The 20,664-nt window shown below is 43.0% G+C and overlaps 1 protein-coding gene across 3 annotated transcripts in view; it reads left to right on the forward strand.

Moving 5' to 3' along the window:
- AMBRA1 (autophagy and beclin 1 regulator 1) overlaps window positions 1-20,530 on the forward strand; it is a 139,306-nt gene extending 118,776 nt beyond the window's left edge. For all 3 annotated transcript variants that reach the window (XM_069858031.1, XM_069858032.1, XM_069858033.1), the window contains 3 exons: window positions 8,754-8,846; window positions 10,372-10,565; window positions 18,935-20,530. In XM_069858031.1, the coding sequence (XP_069714132.1) occupies window positions 8,754-8,846; window positions 10,372-10,565; window positions 18,935-19,425 (778 nt within the window). In that variant the 3' untranslated portion in view covers window positions 19,426-20,530. The remainder of the gene's footprint in view (window positions 1-8,753; window positions 8,847-10,371; window positions 10,566-18,934) is intronic.
- The last annotated feature ends 134 nt before the right edge of the window (window positions 20,531-20,664 follow it).

A 20,664-nucleotide genomic window follows, 5' to 3' on the forward strand; every position in this document is an offset into this window, starting at 1 on the left:
TTGAATTTTCTAAATGAGGCTAAAAGATTATTTTGATTGATAAAAGCACTGGAAAAGTGGGAAGATGGCCAGTTTTGCATTAAAGATGCATCCTGAAAGTTTATGTTTGAATTTTGGGATTCATGCGTTTAAGAAAAAAATGAAATGTATTATTTCCAAATTGTGCAAGGAAGCCTTAGTTATCCTGAGTGCCCAGGGGCTCAGTCATTGCAGATGGAAGAGAAGCAGAGTGGTAATATGGAGGTGTAAAACAGTATCTCTATTCTGATACTGTTTTTTATTCCATTTCTATTTCAGTTTCCGTATGTGAATTTGATATCCAAGATGAATGATGGCATTAGATGGAAGATACCCTCATAAAATTCCACTTGATGTGTCTATGAATCCTAGAGATAAAATCTGAGAGCTGCTTTAAGTCTTCAGTTATTAGCAAGTTCGTTTCCCTCACCAAAATCTTCAAAATACGCTGAAGCACTGACTAGTTAGCGACATTTATTTTCTACCATGAGGAAAGAAACTTTGTATGGAGCTCAGTGTTAAAGAAACTTAACCTGCTGCTCACCAGTTTATGTACTATTACTGGGCTTCTGCAGATCCTTACTGGTTTTCATACTCTGTATCAATCTTTCTAAAAGCATGTCCGTGTACTCTAGAGAACATTTATCAAATGCTTCCCTTGTATCTATTCAGATCACACCTGCTGCCTTTTCTTCCTTTACTTTTTTTCCAATTCTAGCTAGAAAAGCAATTAAATTTCATGCAAGCATTTATTTGACTTACTGCCTACTGCATATGGCTCATTCTTCCATTGTTTTCATATCTCTTCCTTGTTTCTCTTTGTTATATGACTGTCTTTAAGGATGAAAGTTATGCTTAGGAGAGAGTAATTGTCAGTTTAAGTATGGCTTTCTTTTTGAAGAATGCTGCTAAGTTGGCTTTTTTGGCCTTTTGACACTGTCTCAGTTTTTTGTCATGTGTTAAAAATTGAATGTGAATGCCTTAAAAAAGTTAACTTTTTTTAATTTATTTTCTTCCTTATTAAAGTGCAAGTAGCTCTTATGTCTGGCTTCTTTTCTTACTTCCTAATTGCCTAAGTGCCCTTGGATACATTTTAAATGGAGATTTCAGAGGGAAAACTAAGTCAATCAGCCACTTTGAGTCATTATTGATTTTTGTCCTTAGCCTCACTGATGAATAGACCTTTTTTTCATTCCAGTACCATTTTCCTCTTCTTTATTTTTAGAATGTCTTTTCCTTCTTTGGCAGCACCAGTCCATCCTGCTTTCTTATAACCTTTTCTCCGCAGGTCTATACCAGACCTTCCTTGTTCAGTTCTTTCCTCCCTTGGCTTTCCGTTAAGATCATCATTAATTTTTTTGGTCTCTGATCCAGTTTATTTGTGGAGTTTTGTTCATTGTCCCTTATGCCTGTGTTTTCTAGTAGAGAATTAGTGAATCTAGCTAGCAAATAAACAAGCCAGCTTCTTCATTTTCTTTACCTTTTTTAATCCTCAAGCTACCTGATTCTGTAAATGGTCTCAACTCAGTGCCTACAAACTAAGTAATTGGAGTAATGATTGTGGGTTTCAATTTCTTGGTTTTTTCTCTTTTTCCCTTGTGTGCCAAACAGAGCACTTACTAGAAGCATTGCCAGGCTTGCGGTTTTGAAATATTTATTTTTAAGTTGATTTCTCTCATTCTAAATGCATTTTCCTGGTTTAGTTTGCTGGCATGAGATCTTCAAAACAAGCGTACTTAGAAGTCACCTTTGAATCAATGTAAATATTAGCTTCTCCTAAAATGCTAGTGAAAGCTCAAAGAAGACTAAAGAGTGACTTTGGCACTTGAGACTTGTAGCAATTTAAGATGTTTAAGGCCTTAGAAGGCCTAAGCCTTCTAAAATTGTCTAAGCCACTGGAAGAGCTGATAGATAGTAAACAGCTTCTGATATTCTGAGGGTTCAAAGCTTATTTGGAGTATAGACTTTTTGTAATCACTTTAAGCTATGAACAAGCCTTTAGGTTTTTAGGGGAATTTAAACAATTTATCCATCTTTAGAGCTTGGTTTAAGATACCAAGCTAAATTGTTCTTAATTAAGGAACGTAACTCTGCATTCTGGAATTCGTTATTTACCTTCCAGAGGGTCCCTACATGCTAACTGGCATGGTTAGAGTCACATAAGCGAAGGATATCTTGGAATACTGGCAAGATTTTGAGTGAGAAGAAAATCAGTGAAAATTCAGGAAATTCTTATTTGGTTTATTTCTGCCTTGTTTATTCCAGGCTTTTTTGCCTGGATGGTATGTTCTTATTCACGTAAACATGCATATTTAAATAGTGCTAGAACTACCTTGTAGTGCAATATGTCATATGCAAAAGTCTTACCAATATTGTAGGAATAAATCTTCACTCTGAGACCAATTTGCTTGAGTGTTTTATACATCTGCTTACAAATACTTTGCTTCTAATGATGGTCTTGGTATGCCTCCTCCAAATTGGGATATATCTCTTCTACATATAAGAGTAGCCGGTGTCTTGTTTACAACATCAGTATTACAGGAATCATGTTCAGGACTAAAGGAGTTCCCCCCTTCCCTGTTCTCTCAGACGCGAGTTACAACTTCCTACGTCACCCTGAGAGTGATGTGAAGAAGCTCTCAGCAAAGCTGATTTAAAAAACGGTTGTGGCATTCTGGTAGAAGAATTGGCCTGAAGGCTGTATGTGAGGGACTTTTCTTGTCCTTAGTCTCAACACAAGTTTTGGTCAGTGGTTTTGTGTCCCTTAAGAGTAGCACTGTCAATCGCATTATTAGTTCTTCAGTCCCAAGGTAATCAACCATCCAAACCTTCATACAAAATTCTCTCCTTCTACTCTGTCTGCACAGAACAAATTTGTGCATGTACACGCTGTTGAGATAAGTGGTGTTAGCTATTAGTGCCTCCAGATTTATAAGGCTGACTTCATTTAAATGGTGTGAGTTTGAACAGACCCTCTTCAAAAATCCCAGTACTTAACCTAGGTGGCTGAACTGCACAATCAAATAAACGAGGCCAGTCATCTTGCGTAGTGTTCTGAGTTGAGTTGGCATCCTCCCTGAAGCCGGCACGCAGCTACCAGCTGCACCAAGCTGCTTAGTGTCCTGTTTCTGCAGCACTTTTGGCAATTCGAGTAGGTGTCAAGATGAGTTTCTGCGTGGTTGCTTGTTTCCAGGAGGGCAAAGCTTGCAGGATTCTGGAAAATTAGTGGAGTATCAGTATAGGGAGTAAAAATGCACTCACTACTGGATGTGGAGAAGACGTGACCTTTCCGTTGATCCTCTGAATGTGATGCACAGGATAATTTCATATGTCATTTGAAGTCTGTGTGGTTGTTAATTGTACACTGCAGACCTTGCATTCATTATGACTTATCTTGTTCTTACTCTTACACTCGATCTCATGCTCTTCCTCTGGCTAGTAATACGTGAACTGTGCTCCAGCATGCTATGAAATAGTCCAGTGCCAGTGAAGCAGCCGTCTCTTCCCTGGTCAAAGGGAGTTACTGCCCAGCAGAGCTACTCCAGGAATCCCATTTGCAGGTTCCATGCAGTTTGCACTGCAGCCAGTTTTCACTTGAATTTCTCTGCATGTCATTCAGTGCCTGTGCAGAAAGCTAAATATTTATGAAGCCGAGTGTTAGAAATGATTGTTTTCCTATCCAGGCAGCTGCTGGCAGTGCCAAACTTTGCCATGTACTGACAATATCGTTGCCTAGCTAATCATGGGAGCCAGGAATGGGCTTGCTGTGCTGATCATCACACACGCAAAAGAGATAATGAGCTGCTGGTAAGGATGCATCTGGAATTCAGCTGAGCATTGCATTGTATGAGATATGATGTGCTGCTGCTTCCTTCCCAAACAAGGACAATGGATTCTTGTTCCTTAGCATAGTGTCACCTTGCTCTGTGTAGCTCACTGTACCTCCTTGATACAGTGTGAATGGTTTAGGAATGACAAGATTACATAAGGGCAGGTAAACACATCTTGGTGAATTCAAATGCTTTGTAAACTAACCTGGTTTTATATGCTTGCTCTTAGTGATCTTGAATGGACAGCATATTTGAGAAACTGGGTGTAATTTCATTTGTGGAGAAAGCAAACCTTGAAAGCATGAAAAACAGTTATTCACTTAGCTGTGTGCTGCATGGCATCACTTTGCATCCAGTCTTCTCCATGTTGGGCTTGCCACAGTCTTCGTGTTACTACTGGAGTTGTGCTGATATTTATAGATGGGATTGGAGACGGCAATGTCTTAGTCAAAATTTAATTCAGAGCTGTAGCAGGCAGGTGTGCTACTGTTGCATCTTTCCATGTGGCAGGATTTGAAGGAGGACAGTGGTGCATTTGTTCGTTGCTGCTACCTTTTTCAGTATTGGGGATGGTTTAAGTGAAGAGACAGTCAGTGTTATTTGTGCCTTCCTGGACATACATACCCTACTTGCAATTTTTTTTTTTTCGTCTTGCCATCTTGCTTGCTGAGCTGGATTGTTAGGTTGAGTTGGGGAACTTTTGCCCTAATACCTTCTCCTCTTCAGCTCTTAATTTTGGATATGCAAGTTGGAGGGTTTCCCAGATGTCTAAGTTGTTTTGTGATGACTTGTACTTTGTTGTTTTACTTTCAAAAACTGGTTAAGCCAATGCAGTAAATAATATTTCAGCTTTCTTGTCACATATGAATAATTTTACCATTAATTCCTAGAGCTTGGTCCTAGTTTCTTCAGGGAGACACACCTGAGGTGTGTATGTAATACTTCCATGCAGAGGGAGAGGCTGTGCTGTCTAAGTTATTGGCCCTTGGTACTTAACACTCCTCCACTGTGAATCCTTATTTGACTTTCAGCAAGGCATGCAAATCTATGCCCTTCCTTCTCTCCAAGCTCATTAATAATGTGAGGTGGACACAGGCGTGAAGGAGAAGTCCATCTTGGAACTGATCCCTGCTGGGAAAGTTAGTTGGTGAGCAACTCTGCATTTAATGAAGCTAATGGAAATTTCCAGGGAGGGCTTAAAGAGCTTAGTGATAGTCATAAAAAGGAAGAAAATAAGAACTTAACTAAGTGGACTTCACTGTCCATGACTGATGCAGTGTGGAGAATTGCAGTTTTTCACCCTGAAGCCCTGAGCAACAAAAGTCCTCCTTGCTGCATCCACATCCAAGTGGGAACATGCTTCATGCCACAAAGAACTTCTACGTTATGCCTTGGAAAATATAAAGTACTTTCAGCATTTCCATGTCTAGAGTTTGATGGAGCAGAAGTTAAATGCTTATGTTACCTGAAAAATATTCATTTCTCCAGCGTAAGCTCTGCTTCTGTGAAATGAATAGTCAGGCCATGATTTGCAAATCTCCTGGGAAACATGCTGTGAAAGGCTTGTTAATTTACGAAATTCAAGCAATATTTTGCAATGGGCGTTAAAAAACCTTTAGGCTTTCTGAAAATGGAGATTGCACTCTTTTAAATAGGTGTTCTTAAAGAAGTGCAAATCTTTAAGCTTAATTGAAAATCTCATTTAAACCAAGGTAATTGTGGTTGTCACACACATATTGTTATGTACTTAACTTGGTTTAAGGTACAATTATGCGATCAAGTTTCTAATGCAAGCATGGACTTAAAACTGGCACTTATCCCATATGATAGAGTATTTCTTTGAAATCATTGCTTATTAAGAAGGTAAGTTATGATATTTGTCTAAAAGATAGTGGCCAACCAGTTCCCTTTAAGTTCAGACATTTGTTCTCTCCACTCTTCCTTGATGCGGTCTGAAATATTTCTTCTGTAGCCTCTAACGATCATCAAAAGGCTGAAAGACCTAATTGGAAGTAAGCTGAATATTGATCTTAGGGCTGTTGAGAAGCACATGTGACACAGGTCAGAGAGTTGCAGATCTATGCAGAGGCACAAACAAAGATCATGCTGAGGGGTTTATGCCTCGGATGTTTCGCAAGAGATGGAACTGGGAGAGGCTAAGTTGGTTAGCTGACCTTGGTGGGGGAAGAGTCTGTGGAAGGGTAGGTGTGAGGATGCTTGCTGGTGCGGTAGGGACTGCCAACTACTTAATCTGAGCCACTTCTCTGGCTCCGCAGGGAGACACATGCAGTCCAGACTGAAATGACAGGTTAAAGCAGTGGTGAGGATGTTGAACTCCCATTGTGGCTAAGTATGGTGTCGTTGGCTTAAGCCTATTCATCAGTGTTCCCAGAGTCAGCAATGGGAGCAGTGGCACCAGCTGCTACAGGTCCTTCTTCTGGGATCAGAGAGCCAAATTCTCAATTCTCTGGCAGTAAATGAGTAGCTAATAGGACCCTAGTGGTGAAACTTACTTGATAAATGGCAGTATTTTAAACCAATGTGCAAAGTCATGTGTTAAATGGAATGCTTATTGATTTCCCTGTCCAGGGAAAGGTGCAAATTGACAGCATGGAGTTAGAATGGGCTTTCTATCCAGCTACCTGAGCATACAGTAATAGAGGCTCTGCAGAGTACGTAGGAGCAGGGATGGGAGTTTTCAACCTGGCATACTGCATGTCAGCCTTGTACCATCACACTTTTGTAGAAGTGAGGTGAATCAGACTCAGATATGTGTGTGCACGGGAGCTGAGCTTGCTGTGTAGTACCAGAACATGGTGTTTGGGCGAAACACAGTATTGCCAACTCATGTTGGCCTTGGGAAAGCTGTGCAGTCTTCTGGTTTCTAGAGCTGGGAGCTGGCAAAGACAAGTAGGGCACACAGAGTACCTTGACAAGGAATGCCAGTTGCATAGGTGGCTGTGGGGTCCACAGTTGTACTTAGCAAAGCATGGAGAACTGCAGAAGGAGGGATAAAAGAGCATGGGTCCGTTTAGCAATGTGGGATAACAGCTGCATATACCAAGCAAACTAGGCTTTTCCTGGAAATTTTGCCTAAAAGGTCAATGTCTTGCTTGCCTAGGGAGTGTGATACTTTGCAGACAGCGAGCGTAACATCTAAGCCTCAGTATAATAGGCAAGGGATGGAGGGCCAGAGGGACTGACATGGTTTTAGTGACAGGTTACCATCTGTTAAGTGAAGCCTTTGTGAATCGTCACCTCCCTGGCAGCTGTTTTCATGGGATATAATACAGTGCAGGGCTTGCTCAGCACAAAAAAAAAAAAAGAAAAAAAGGTGATGACTGATAACTTCCTGTAGACTCCCTGCTTGGCTTTGTTGACCTAATTTTCTCCAACTTTTGCCCTTGGTCCTGACCTGGGGTCCTGTCACCCTAGCAGCCTAGCCTGAGGCTCCGAGCACACATGGCTCTCCCATTTCAGCATGTCTGACCTGCATCATCCTCTAAGCTGGGTTTCTTTCCAGTTCTGCTGAAGCATCTCATTACAGGGACAACAGGTTTTGTATATATGTAAAACACCATGTTTATGCGTGAGACATAACCAGTTACCAACTACTTCCTTCTAATTGTGAGACTACCCTTTGTTCATGCTCTGACACTGCCTGTGGTATGATGCAAGCCCAGCTTTTCAAATGCAATTCTCTTCTGTCTGCACAGGACTTTCTTTTTTTCCTTTTTTACTTGTCTTATGGTCACCACTTTTACTTGTCTTATGGTCACCACGGCACATCACTGTTAACTCCCCACCTAGCACCATCAGGGGCGAATCTGCGGTCCAGCAGGCACGTGGTGGTACACGTCACCATTTTGAAATTCCAAGACCAACTCACAGGGAGCTGCTGTGTCAGTATGACATGGCAAAACATGGCACAGAAAGTCTTTCCTATGGCATTGCAGCATGTAGTGCTTCTGGAGGTGTGACACAGCAGTAGATGGAAGATCTCCATACTGCCTTGGACTACACAGTGTGTGCCTGCCCTCTGACATTTCTGTATGGCACAGAGTAAGCTGAATTTGCTCTTACCCTCATATTGTCTAAGGCCTTAGAAATAAATAGTAAGAGACACATTTAGAGTTATAGTGGTTTAGTTTCTGTCATTGTCTGTAGTCTTCAGTAATGACGTGATGTTAACCTTGCCCGTTCCTGTGAAGTGATAAGCTGGCCCTAACTTTGCCTGTCTTTTTGGGAAAAGCACTGTGAAATGTTGCCAGAGCGTTGGGCTGTTCTGGTAAACTTAGTAGCATTAGCTGTAAAATTCCAGTTTTCAACTTCTCAGACAAACAGGTAGTTGATCCAGTACGAACTCTTTTGTGGAAACTTATTTCAATATCCTCTGCCCTTGCTCCACAGTTACTGTCAGTGAGAGGGTTGTATAGAGATTTACTCAAAAGTAAAATGAGAACCATTTGTGAAGAAACTACATATCGAATAAGAGCAGTGTTTTACTCAGCATTACCTAGTGCAGGAAGTGCTTGCAGGCAGCACAGAGAGAATTGGCCTTCTCATTCCAACTCTTTTAGTTACTTAGAGTTAGAGTAACCTGATTTTATACACACAGTTGTCTGTCTTCGTTTCCTGAAAATCTCTGCTCCTGTTGCTGTGCCTCAGTGTTAATATTGAATTGAAATGAATGGAATATTCCAGAGCAACCTGGAATACAGTGCTCCATGTTTGCAAGGCTGTTTGTGGTCATGAGCCCTTTTAATGGAAACATAAACTGAGCTAGATCTGCAGTTCCTATGAGGCAGGAATTAAGATTATCCTTCATGTTGTGGGGACATAATGTGTGCTGGCTAGAGTAGTGTCCTGCCATGCTAATATTTTTTCCTTCTTTGGTGTTTCAAGGGCATTAAGCTCTGGAGTTGAGTACCACTGGGACCAGCTGAATGAGAATGTCTTCACTGTGCATTCCAGCAGCAGGAGCACTGAGCGGCCTGGGTGAGTCTCTTGGGTGTGGGTTAGAGAGGCCTGACCCTTTCTGCTGCTTTTTTTACATTTGATGCCACCACTTCTTTGTTTCCTTAGCAGTAGCAGCTATAATTATGGAAGTTTTCACCTCCTCTTACACTGTGTAGTTGGGCCACCTGGCCTGTTTCCAGTAAGTGACATTCAGTGCCCAAAAGTGCTGCTAGTGACAATGGAATACATGTGTAATCCATGGCTTCAGTAACATTCTTGAGCAAGCTGCAGGAGGAACATGTGGGGCTTGATGCGTTAAAAAACACCATGCAAAATAAATGGCGTTTGGAGGATAACTGAACTAAGGGGGTTTTCAGAGTTTCGTGTAAATTCACTGGTAAATACACAGAGTACCTTGACAAGGAATGCCGGTTGCATAGGTGGCTGTGGGGACCACAGTTGTACTTAGCAAAGCATGGAGAACTGCAGAAGTGACTAGTGACTGATTTTCATTCTTTTGGTTTCTGCTTGTGGGTCAGTTGTTTCTCAGTACTAAACTCTAAAAATAAAGCTAAATCCCTTGACGGCCCTATTGGCTGCTTCATCCAGTCTGTCCAGTGATGCACACATTAGTTATTCTAAATGAGAGGGTGGCAGTCTTGTTTCTGAATTGTGAGCTCCGGGGTCCTAGGGAGGTTATGAGTTGGTGTACAGGGAAATATCTGTGCTGTCCTACAACCTTGAACTGATTGCGAGTGGAAAAGAAGCAGTAGAGATTCTTTATTCTGCCATGTGAGCAGCACGTGTCAGTCTTGCTTGACTGTCTTAGGAGCAACTTGAAGGCAGAAATACTGACTCAAGAATGCTTAAAGAGAGCAAGAAAAATGTGACAGGTTTTAAAACCTTACGAAAATAAGGTCATGAATGAGGAAATCTTTCTTTTACCATTCCCAGCACTTACAGCCAGAGGTCAGTTTTGGAAAGAGCATCCAAGCATTGTCAAGTTTCAGCTCTTATAGCATCATGCACTTCAAGTATTCAATTCAGAGAAGAAGCTAATGAGCCTTGAGGCAGTTCCTGTTGTTCTCTCTTGAGAACAGAGAATTTCTCATCAGTCTGGAACAGGATGAAATGCATGCTGGAGTGCATTCATGTATGATGCTGACAAACTAGGAGGTTCAGAGGAGGGAAAGGATACAGACTGTGTCCTTGGGAATTAAAACTTCCCTGCCAGCTTGCGGAGGGAGGTTTTATGTGTGTTTATGGTCCTGCGCTGCGTGTCATGTTGCCTACTCAACTAGTGACCTCAAGACGGACTTGTTCTGCAGGCTTAGCAATATTTCAGGGGTGTCTGTCTGTGCCTGTTAGACATGCTCCTTCTGTGGAAGGGTGAGTGGACTGTAAGTCTCTGTTGGCTTAAAACTCAAGAGACCAGCCAGCTAACAGTGGCTAACAGGTGCCTGGTTGGAGTGGAAGCAGGAAGAGGTTCAGGCGGATGCTTCAGTATTTCTGGGGCACATTGCTTCCAGTAGTCCTGGTCTTATTTGTTTTTCTCTTTTTTCAGAACCAGCAGAGCCACATGGAGGACAGACAGGGACATGGGCCTGATGAATGCCATAGGCCTGCAACCCCGAAACCCTCCTACCTCTGTGACTTCGCAGGGTACGCAGACCTTGGCACCTCAGCTGCAGAACGCCGAGACTCAGACAGAGAGGGAGGTACAGGAGCAGGAATCCACGTCTGCAGGGACTGGGGAAGGTAGGAGCTCAAGAAATTATTTATCTGACAGTTTACCGGATGAGCGAGGGCTTTCTGTATGGGTTCCACATCCTATCAATGCATTTAGAGATTCCTGTTATCTCTTCAGCAATGATTTCTCCTGCCTTATTTGCCTGTAGCCAGGCCAAAACAGTCAGGAGATTGTATCTGTCTATGTGACTAGATAAGTTGTGTTTTTAAGGGGAAAAATGAACTTCTCTCCAGATCATTGCGTCTTTGTAGAATCAGCTGTACTGATATCACTCCTTATAAATCTCGTGGACTCTATTCATCAGTAAAGCTGCAAACTGCTAAGAATTGTCCTTCTTCCTCTCTGTTAGAGCTTATCTTGGTCCTTCACCCTCTGCATCTAAAATGTATGCGGGTTTCACAAGCTCAGCATCTGGAAACAAAATAAAGTACTGTAAATCACTTCTCACAAAGCGGGGATGAGTATTCTGTTTAGTCTGATCAATGAAGGCTGGGATGAAAGTCCAGGTCAGCTTTTCAAAAATTTGTCTAGTGTTCTCCAGTCCAGGGAAACTTACCAACATGTAAAGAGCCAGAAGTAGCTGGTGTACAATTCCTACATGATGATAAAATCACTGGTATTTTGAGAGCATGATGATTTTGTGCAGGCTTATTGTCTCTATACTGCAGTGTTGTGCTTGAATCCAACTGAAGGCTTGAATAGGAAAGAGTTGGGCAATATATACATAGGAAAAGACAGAGAAAATCAAGGAAATGATTTTATAAGTGTTGGTTCATGATGAATCGACTCGGCTTTGGGAAGCAGTCCATGACCTGCCAATTTGTGCCTGTATGCTTACTTGTGCTCTGCCACTCTGAAAGACACTTCTTGGTATGTGATTCCTCCACAGTTTGTTATGTAGCATCCTAGTGTGTGTGATAATGCTTTGTGTTTCTCTGATCTTGGCTCCTCTGTTCAAAGTTAAGTGGCAAATTCCTGACTTGTGGAGTTTCCTATCTGCTTATGGCAGAGCTGGGATTAACTTCTCTGTAAGGTTAGTACAGTTGTATGAATAAGGCTGGAACGCAGGATGTCTGCACAAATGCTGAACTTGTGGGAGCTGGTTGTTTCACTGAATGTGGTATGCAGACTGAGAACAGTGTGGGACCTTCTTGCATCAAGGCCATGATTATCTGGTGCTGCATGCCTGGGGGTCGTTCTCTGCTCTCTTAAACCAATGGAGGCTCTGAAGTACTTTTTCTTTCTGCTGCTGTTCTGCAGTTGTCTGAGTTTCATTATCTCATTCTTTCTAAGTAACCTTTCAATTTTCAGATCTCAATCACCATTTTTAACTAGGCCATAAATGAGATGGGAAAGAGTTTTCTTTTACCAGTGCTTTGGGCAGGGTGTGTTTGCAGAGGAGCAAAATATGTAGCGTTCGGAAGAAAAGTTGTGTAGATAACAAGCCTAGATCGGAGGCTTGTAGTTGTCTCCTTTTCTTGCTTGGAAGAACATTGGTGGGTTCCACATCTGGTGTGGTTTCTGACTTGGACCTTGACATATCGCATGTCCCCTTGCAAGTGGCATCTCCTGCAAAATCGGCTGTCATATTCCACTAGGAGTAGGATCTTTAAGGATCTTTAGAACAAAGGAGTATGAATGTCTATGATGAAGATGAGCCAAGTGGTCTTAGTAGCTGATCAGTTCTTATGCCAGTTGCATCCTCAGTGGACATTCCTGTGCAAAGACGCAAGAGCAGCTCAAAGCAGGGAGCTGTCAAGAGATTAACTATCAGGAGTGTGTAGGATCCAGAAAACCTCTGTAATCCATGAGAGAGGAAGAGTACAAGACCTATCCTGAAACAGAAAGGCAAATTTTCAGATGCTGTTGCCACCTCAAACAGTCAGCCAGAGACTTGTGCCATCAGTGGTCTGGTTCATCAAAGAATCTTTGTGCTTCGCATTATACTGAAGCACCGTTGCATTGCTTGTGGCATTAAGGTATTTCCAGCATCATAAACTCTTGTGATGCTCGTCCAGTGTGTTCAGGCAGACCAGGTTAGATGCTGTTCTGGTTTTCTGATGGTTAATTTGGCCACTGTGTCTACCATAATTCTTTGACTGTTGAAAAGGAAGCCGTGTTTCCTAACAGCAGGATCTAAATGTCAGGGGCTGGGAGGGAAGAATGTGCTACAACTAACCTGATCTGTGACCTAGGACAAATTATTAATGACCTAGTGAATGGGAATAAATCTTCCCATAGTACAATACACCAGGGGCTGTGAAGATTAATTAGTCTTTTGGAACTTTGAAAATGTAAATCACTACGTAAAGGCTTAGCAGTATTATCCGCAGCTGAATGGATAAATCAGGTGTAATTCTGAGTAATGTAAAGTGGTTTAGTTATTACCTTGTCATAAGGGGTGAAAAAAAAACACTAAAAGAAAACAAACAAAATCCTTGAAAGTTTCAAAAAAACCGAAACAACAACAGAAGTAATAGGCAGGCTAGTGCTACCTCCAAGACTAGGTTTCTGTCCTATGTCCTTTCAGCCCTGTTGTTGTAGAGGGTTCTGGCTTAGGGCATTTCTTGCAGATATGTGCTTGCTGTACCAAGAATAAAAAAGTGTGCAGAATTGCATCAGAAATCTAATTAAGCTCTATGCAGGTATAAATAGTTTCCTTTTCTCATGCAAAGCTCTGCGGGGACTTTGCTGTTCTGATTATCTTTCTGCTTCCTTTGGAGGAGGGAGTATATGATGACTTTATTAGAAGTGAATCTGTCTAATATCTGTATCTTTCCGTTTTTCAGCGATTTGTGACTTGGGAGCAGAGTTCACACATAAACCAAAGGAAGTTAGATTTGAGAGATGACTAGGAGAGGTACCAAGAAAAGCCTGAAACACTGTTTCAGCTATCTCCTACTTTCTTTTAAGGTGACATAGTAGAAATTGTGATGGAGTTGTAACTTTGAGGCACTCTTATAAATTCCAACAAGCTGTTTCTACTCTGCTTTCCCTTGCAAATGGACAGGCATGGTGGGAAGGGACATATATGCAAATGGCAAATTAAATGTCCCTTAAAAACTAACAAAAATTCCTAATGCGATTTAATGGCCAAAGCTTTAAACTTTAGATCCCAGTCTAGCCTGAGTCAGGCTGTGGCTGTCACTTGTTCAGGCTTCTGGATCAATCGAGTCTGGTACAAGTGGAAGAAACTGTCAGGGACACTGTGACTGTGCAAAAGGTGCTGCAGCCTAAGGGAAAGGTACCTTTGCAGAGCTTCAGGACACTTTTTTGATTGTGTGTCCATGCTGTCCCTTGGCTGTCCACAGTATATTAATATGTCTTTCAGGTAATTTGGTCATTTAAAAGAAAAACAAAAAAATAAGCCAAGCTCAAAAAAAACCCACTTAGATGGAAATAACTGACAGGCAGTTCTGATCATCCGCTTTGTCTTTGGGGCTTAAAATTCACATCGCTAGCTCAATGCTCATTGTGTAAGTGAACTACTGAAACTGTAGCCATTGGAAGACTTGCTGTCAGTGGATTGCTACTTTGCCTGTCTTTGAGGTAACAACATATTTGCCATCATGCCATATACAGTTTTTAACCTATTTAGTTGAAGATTTTCTCACCAGCCAATACAAATTTCCATCCCATCTAACTGCTTTCACGGATTGCAGCAGATACTTTTGAGAGGGAAAAGGGTTGTAAAATGAAGGCTTGGGTTTGTGGGATTCAGTCTGTTGAAACTGTTAGTCATGAAAAGACAGCACATACAAGTGAAACTTTTCTGTTATAAGCAAAGCATCCTGAGGATGCCTAAGGAGCACTTATAAGCAGAGTCAGTGTGTTTGCATGTGGTGAAACTTACTTAGTCTGAGACATTAGGAATGTGTCTTGGGGGGTTGCATGGGCAGGAATGCCCTGTCCCCAGTTAAGCCTCATGAATACTAGAAAGAAACATGTTGTTTTACATTCACTGAACATGTTCTTGCAATGTTTTTGTCAGATGTGATGTGACTTCTGTGCAATTAGTGTGGAGATGGGAACTAGGACACCAGGGATCAGCTTCCAGATCTGCCTCTCATTCTCCAAGCAGAAACGTGGATAGATCCCTTAGCCTTTCATCTGCCCATCCATCTGTAAAATGTGTCATACGTCCTGTAAAACTGCAAATTTTGGTTTCTCTTTAAAGCCCTCTGAAAAGCACTACCTGAAATATAGCATCAGTTTCTAGAAGCATGTACTACAGAAGCTTTTACAGTATGAACTACTCCAAGTACCTGGCTCTTTTGGAATTAAATCGTGGGGACTACTTTTAAACTCTTGTTACAAAAATAAATTTCACTCATACAAATTCCCTAGGTGAGATATTGCTAAGAAATTTACAAGTCAAAGCAGTTGTGTCTTTTTCTGAGTTCTGTGGAGTTGTTTGGAGTAGCTGCCTCAGAAAGGAAGTGTGTACATGCTTCTGAGCTTGGTTGGGGAGAAGAGTAACTGGTAGTATTTCTTCTGGTGTGAAGAGGTGTGATTATTCATAGCTGGTTATGCTGTGCTGTGACCCTCCCTTTCCTGTTCTTATTCAAGGAGTGAATTAATTTTAAAAATGCTGATATTTTTATCTTTGAGCATCTGAGTTAGTGGGTCAGCTCACACCTCAGAGCTATTTTTCCATGTTCTCCGAAGACTTAGATATCTCTGTATTGCTTACTCTTCATTCTAATTTTGAAGCTTTGTTTGCAAGTGTGGCTTGTAACTACTACTGGCTTTAGAAAAAGGAAAACTGAAAATAGGAAAAAAATCAAGACCAATGTCAGTATATCGCACAGCCACATAGAAACCTGATCTCATCCTTTCTTCTGTGGGCTTTGCTCTTTAATCAGGTGTGTGCTCTCCGTGCTCAGCAAATAAACAACTTGTACTCTCTGTAAGTGCTTCAGAGACCACTGCATTTTAGAGTGGAAATGCTTCTGCCTTATGCCCAGCTCCACTGAAAGTTTGCCAGGTGTTTCGTCTTTGTAGTCTTCCATGTCAAACTCTTGTCTTGTTGGAGTAGCGTGGCAGAGGACTGCTAAAGACAGTTACATTAGCTAGGGACTATTTCATTAAATGTTGGAGCCAGTCAGCTGGGTTGACAGAACTCCTCTGGTCTTTGGAACAATTGCTCTCAAGAGTAATGTTTTGTGTCTGTGTTTGCAATAGATGGAGTTTTGGACCTCTGGAAAGGTCACTTCAGTTAGAGTAGAAAAGGTTCATAGGCACACAGTGTTGTGGACAAAACACTGGTACTTGTTTTGTGGAACGGAACCACGAGTGATGCTTTTCAGTCCTGTCAGACACAGAACTTGTCCTTGTGCAAAAGAAGGTGGAGACTGTCTTAAGATTGCTTCCTGTTCTGTGATGGATTCTGATACAGGGACAGCATAGGTGGAGGACATTTTGTCAGGTGTTAGCTTACACATGTATGTACTTCACATACTGTAGCTGAAGCTCGTTAGCTTAATTTTCTAGATTTTTGTCTGTAGTGCACTGTGATGTTTTTCCATTTTTCTGACCCTACAAGGTAGCCTTAGAAGAATGAGAGCTGAAGATAGAGGATTTTAGGGAGCCTGGGAGATCAGAATGTAACTTTGAATATGAAATGAAAGACGAGGAATTGCCTTCTTTGTACGGAGAATTAGATGTGCTGTTAATTGGCCTACTCCTGCACAAGCTGAGGTTCATGCTCTGGGGTCTCTCTCTTTCCTGGTTTTGTTCAGCTGGTGGTGCAGGGAATGGGGTTTGGCCACTGCAGCAAGTTGAAACTTCTAGCAGTCTGAGATGTGGAGTTTATGGCATTGCTGCTGTTTTGGGTAAGTGCCTGTATGCACGCTCTCACTCTAAACCTCCACCAAATGGAAGATAGCTTATTTCATTTGCGCTGACTACTAATGTAGTCCGCATTGGCAGCCTGGTGAAAGAACGTGTGTGGGAGTCACCAGGCAGTAGAAACGGGCTGTATGTGGATTTGTGCTGTAGCTCTACTCAAGGCAAATTGCATAGGAAACTCTGCTCTGAACCAGTCAGGCAAAGTCTTTGTCAAAATCTGAGGGGGAGAATGGGAGAACAAAGCCCCGAAGAAGAGGTGGTTTTTGGCTGCCCTTGATGGGCTTGCTTTCTGGAATTTCCAGCACTGCTGTGTTTCTGTGCTTGTGATTTGAAAGCATGTGACTTGCTGATTTCTGCTGTGGTGTCAACTCTTGCCCATTTTCTGAGTGAGCAGCTGCCTCAACTAGAAATCCAGCCACAGTACATGGTAATTAAGGGTCAGGGAAGAGCAAGAAGTGCTGTTGTGTGTGCTGCCTGCATGGACTCCTCTGGTGAAGCACATATTTGAATGCTGAGGAGGATTGCCTGGGGATTCTTGCTGATTCACTGTTCCAATGCTCCTGTGTTGGGCTAGTTTATAGTAAGTGATCTGTCAAGAGCCCAGTTCCTGCTGTTTCAGACCCTGTGTGAAAAGTGCTGGCTGACATGTCTCTAAGACAGGTTGCACATCTTGGCTTTCTCAAGCTTCCTTTCTGGCCTGGCCAGATGGTTGGTAACGAAGTGCTTGTGACTGTGCCCTCAGAAGGAAGCAATGACTGAATCCCAAACCATGCTTTCAAACCTTCCACTTACTTCTGCTTATGATTAATTCAATATCCTCTGGCATGCATGTTTTTCACGCTGAAGTTTCCAGTCTAACAGGTGCCTCTGTTCTCGGTCTTCATGCTGGTTAGCCAGGTGCCTAGTACATGCCTCAACTACATCCGAGTTCATGCCTCAGCCACATCCTAAACAGGATTTCTCTGCTAGAGTTCTGGGTCAGACTCTGCCCAGGGAGTATTCTTGCTCACTCCTCTAGGCTTTACTCCAGATTCTAATGTGGTTACTGGCATCTCTGTGGTCTCGCTGATACTCTAACCAGGGACACATGTAATTGGTATATGTACAGTGAATACAGTAGGCTTACTACATTCTTAGCATGAAGGGAGTTATTCAACCTGTGACAATTAAATTTGTCCTTAATGTCTGTAGTATTTCTACAGGAGAGCAATATGTCAGCAGACTTGATTGAAGATGAAATTAGCCGTACCCTCTTGTGCAAGAAGCTGATGGTGTTTGATGCAAATACCACTCAGCCCATGAGAAAAGGGAATAGCTGACTGACTGCATAACATGCTAACAACTTTAGCTATCTTGCTTTTTTAAAAAACAACCTCTACAGTGGCATGGTGTAGACTATGCTGGATACCCTAGCTCATATGTTGGGCACATATTCTCCACCCCATAACCCCAAGCAGTTTTGTCTTCCTAGTCAGAGTGGCACTTCGTTTTCTGTTGTGTTTTACCTCGTGCCTACATTTAGCCTTGTGGACAGTTGTGTTCCTTTCCCTGGTGCCAGGAGAGCTCATGGCTTTCTCTTCTGCTGTAATCAGCACTGCAGTAGCTTATGGAGCTGGGGTTGAGATTTATCTCTTTAATAAGAATCATCAGGATCCCACTGTGGAATGATTCTAGCAGTTTATGATTACAGATAGTTGTCGCCAAACAGTCTGAGCAGGGTATGTAGCAAAAGGAGGATGCTGGGAAACAGGGCTGGGCTGGATCTTCCTGCCATGGGGATTTAATTCTGTGAGATTTTGTTCTTCAAAAGTAATCTTCAACAGCCAAGGCATCTGACTCGTTCCCTCAGAGCTAAGTACAGCCTGACTATGAAGGGAAGGCTCAGAGGCGGAGCAGACAAACACTCTAAATCTTAAGAGATGTTTATCACATTCCTCAAAAGATATCAGTCAAGGGGAGCAGGAGCTTACACACTTGATCTTTCCCCAATCATAGATGATGTGGAAGCATAGACTGTGTTCTGTAGCTGCTGTTCGCTCTTTGCCAGCTGCCTGTGTCCTCTCTGATGTCGGGGAGATTGCCATCATATCATCTGCCTGGGGTATTCTCAAATAAGTGACTTTGGAAAGGCCCCAGGAGTCCTTGGTGAAGTGTTAGATTAATTGCAGTGCAGACTGAGGTTTTTATCCCTGACCCTGTGGGACTGGTTGGACTGTCTCTGCGGCTGTGAGAAAACATACTGCCTCTTTGACTCCTCTGTTTTCCACACCTGTATGACTAGATAAGAGCTGCTTCTTCAAAGGCTGGACATCAAGTCTGTGAGGGATACCTGTGGGAGTGGCCACATTTTTCTTGTCAGGAGTTCAGTGTCTTTGGCACTTCACTGGAAGTTATGGAAATAAAATGTTTGGCTCCCTCTGGATCAAAATCTATCTTCTATCCCAGCATATGTGCACTGGGATGCAACTACCCAGCATGCTTTCTCTTTGCATTGCAGTTTGAAAGTTGCTTCTGTTTTCTCTTGCAGGTGAAGGTCCGGAATATGGAGCCAATGGGGAGGATGCACTGAGTAGGATCCAAAGGCTGATGGCAGAAGGTGGCATGACTGCTGTGGTCCAGCGGGAGCAGAGCACCACCATGGCTTCCATGGGCGGCTTTGGCAACAACATCATTGTGAGTCACCGAATCCACCGCAGCTCTCAGACTGGTGCAGAGTCCACTGGAGCTGAGGGCACATCAGCACAGCAGTCCACCTCACAGCACCTGGCTGCTGAGCTGGAGAGACAGATCCTTTCTGAGTCTATGCAGCTGTCAGAGCATGGCCTGAGCCCACGGACAGCCCCTGGTGGGAGTGAAGGACAAAGCACTGGTGATCTGGACCTGCCAGAGCAGGCCCAGTCCTCCATGGACACTGAGGGACCAATTGAATACAGTGACCTAACTAATAATAACCATCTTCCTGACAGTACCAGCTTCTGTAGTAATGACAGCACCAGTGGGGAGTCGCGGAACAGGTAGAGATGAGTTGTGTGTTGGTGCTACCCTTGTACTGCTCAGCAGAGACCTGTACCTCACAGCTGGCCAGGAGCTGGAAGAGTGGCTCTGACAGGATGCTGGTGATTCAGAGGCCTTCTCTGTCCTGAGTGAGTGGGGAGGGATAAGAACTGCAGGGGAAGCCATGGGGAAGAAAGCATACTTAACTTCTGACGTTACTGCTGCTGAAGAGTTACAGGAATATGAGCGATAGTGGCTGCACATCATGCAGATTTTGAAGCCCCATGGTATCCCCTGAGCTCAGCCTTAACCCTGCAATTGGGTCAGTGTCAACCTTTGTAAAGCTTCTTTCCATTGTAAAGCTCTTTCCTGCCCTTTTATGCCTAGGGGATGATCATTAGAGTGAAGAAAGGGAAGGGGGCCTGCAGCATCCTTCTGGAGACAGACAGTCCTACCAGGCAAGCCTGGGTGTGATGCTCCAGCTCCTTTGCTGGAGTGGAGGAATCTTCCAGGCCACAGTTCCACTATTGCAGCACAGCACTTGCTCCCCCTTAGAGCATGGTATTCTGGGATCTGTCCTGCCTGTGCTGTGGTCTTTTCTGGGAACATCTGGGCTTTGCAAAAACCTGCATGGCTCAGGATCTGCTCACAGGTGGGTATCTTTCCTTTTCAAAGAGTTAGTTTAGTACTTGGCAGGGACTTAAGCAGAGCCGCTGTATAGATGGGTAGAGGGACAGGCGCTACTGGTCTCTAGTCAGAATGCAGTTCACACAAGGATGTTCTAAGCTGTGCCAATATTAACATAAATGAGCCATCCCACTGGTTTCATGGTGCCAGGACTGAGCTGCACCTCCTTGGCAGGGGACAGGAACTGTCTTTCAACTCCAAGCCAGGGTGTGAGGTATGGGTCTGTGATGTAAGGTGTTGCATGTGAAATCTTGACCTTGTACATGTAGTTTCTAGTGGAGAAATCAAGGTTCTGATATTTTGTTTTTAGTCTCAAATGTGATTTTCCTTTTTGTTTGTAACTCTCTATCCCTAGCAGGCTTGTGGAGGAAGGACAGGGAGAGCGTGAGTGCTAACGAGGGAAACACCAAAGATCAATGTCATTAAAATATGACAAACCCTTGCTTGACCTACTGTCTTCATTTGTGTGATGGTTGTCTCTGTGTTCGGCCTTGGAATAGGTACCACCAGCTCAGAAACTCAAGGTAGCTTACAATGTCAGATGACCCCTCCCTTCCAGGAGGAAAGCAGGCTCAG

This window comes from Phaenicophaeus curvirostris, chromosome 5 (assembly GCF_032191515.1).
Source record: "Phaenicophaeus curvirostris isolate KB17595 chromosome 5, BPBGC_Pcur_1.0, whole genome shotgun sequence".
NCBI classification, from domain to species: domain Eukaryota; kingdom Metazoa; phylum Chordata; class Aves; order Cuculiformes; family Cuculidae; genus Phaenicophaeus; species Phaenicophaeus curvirostris.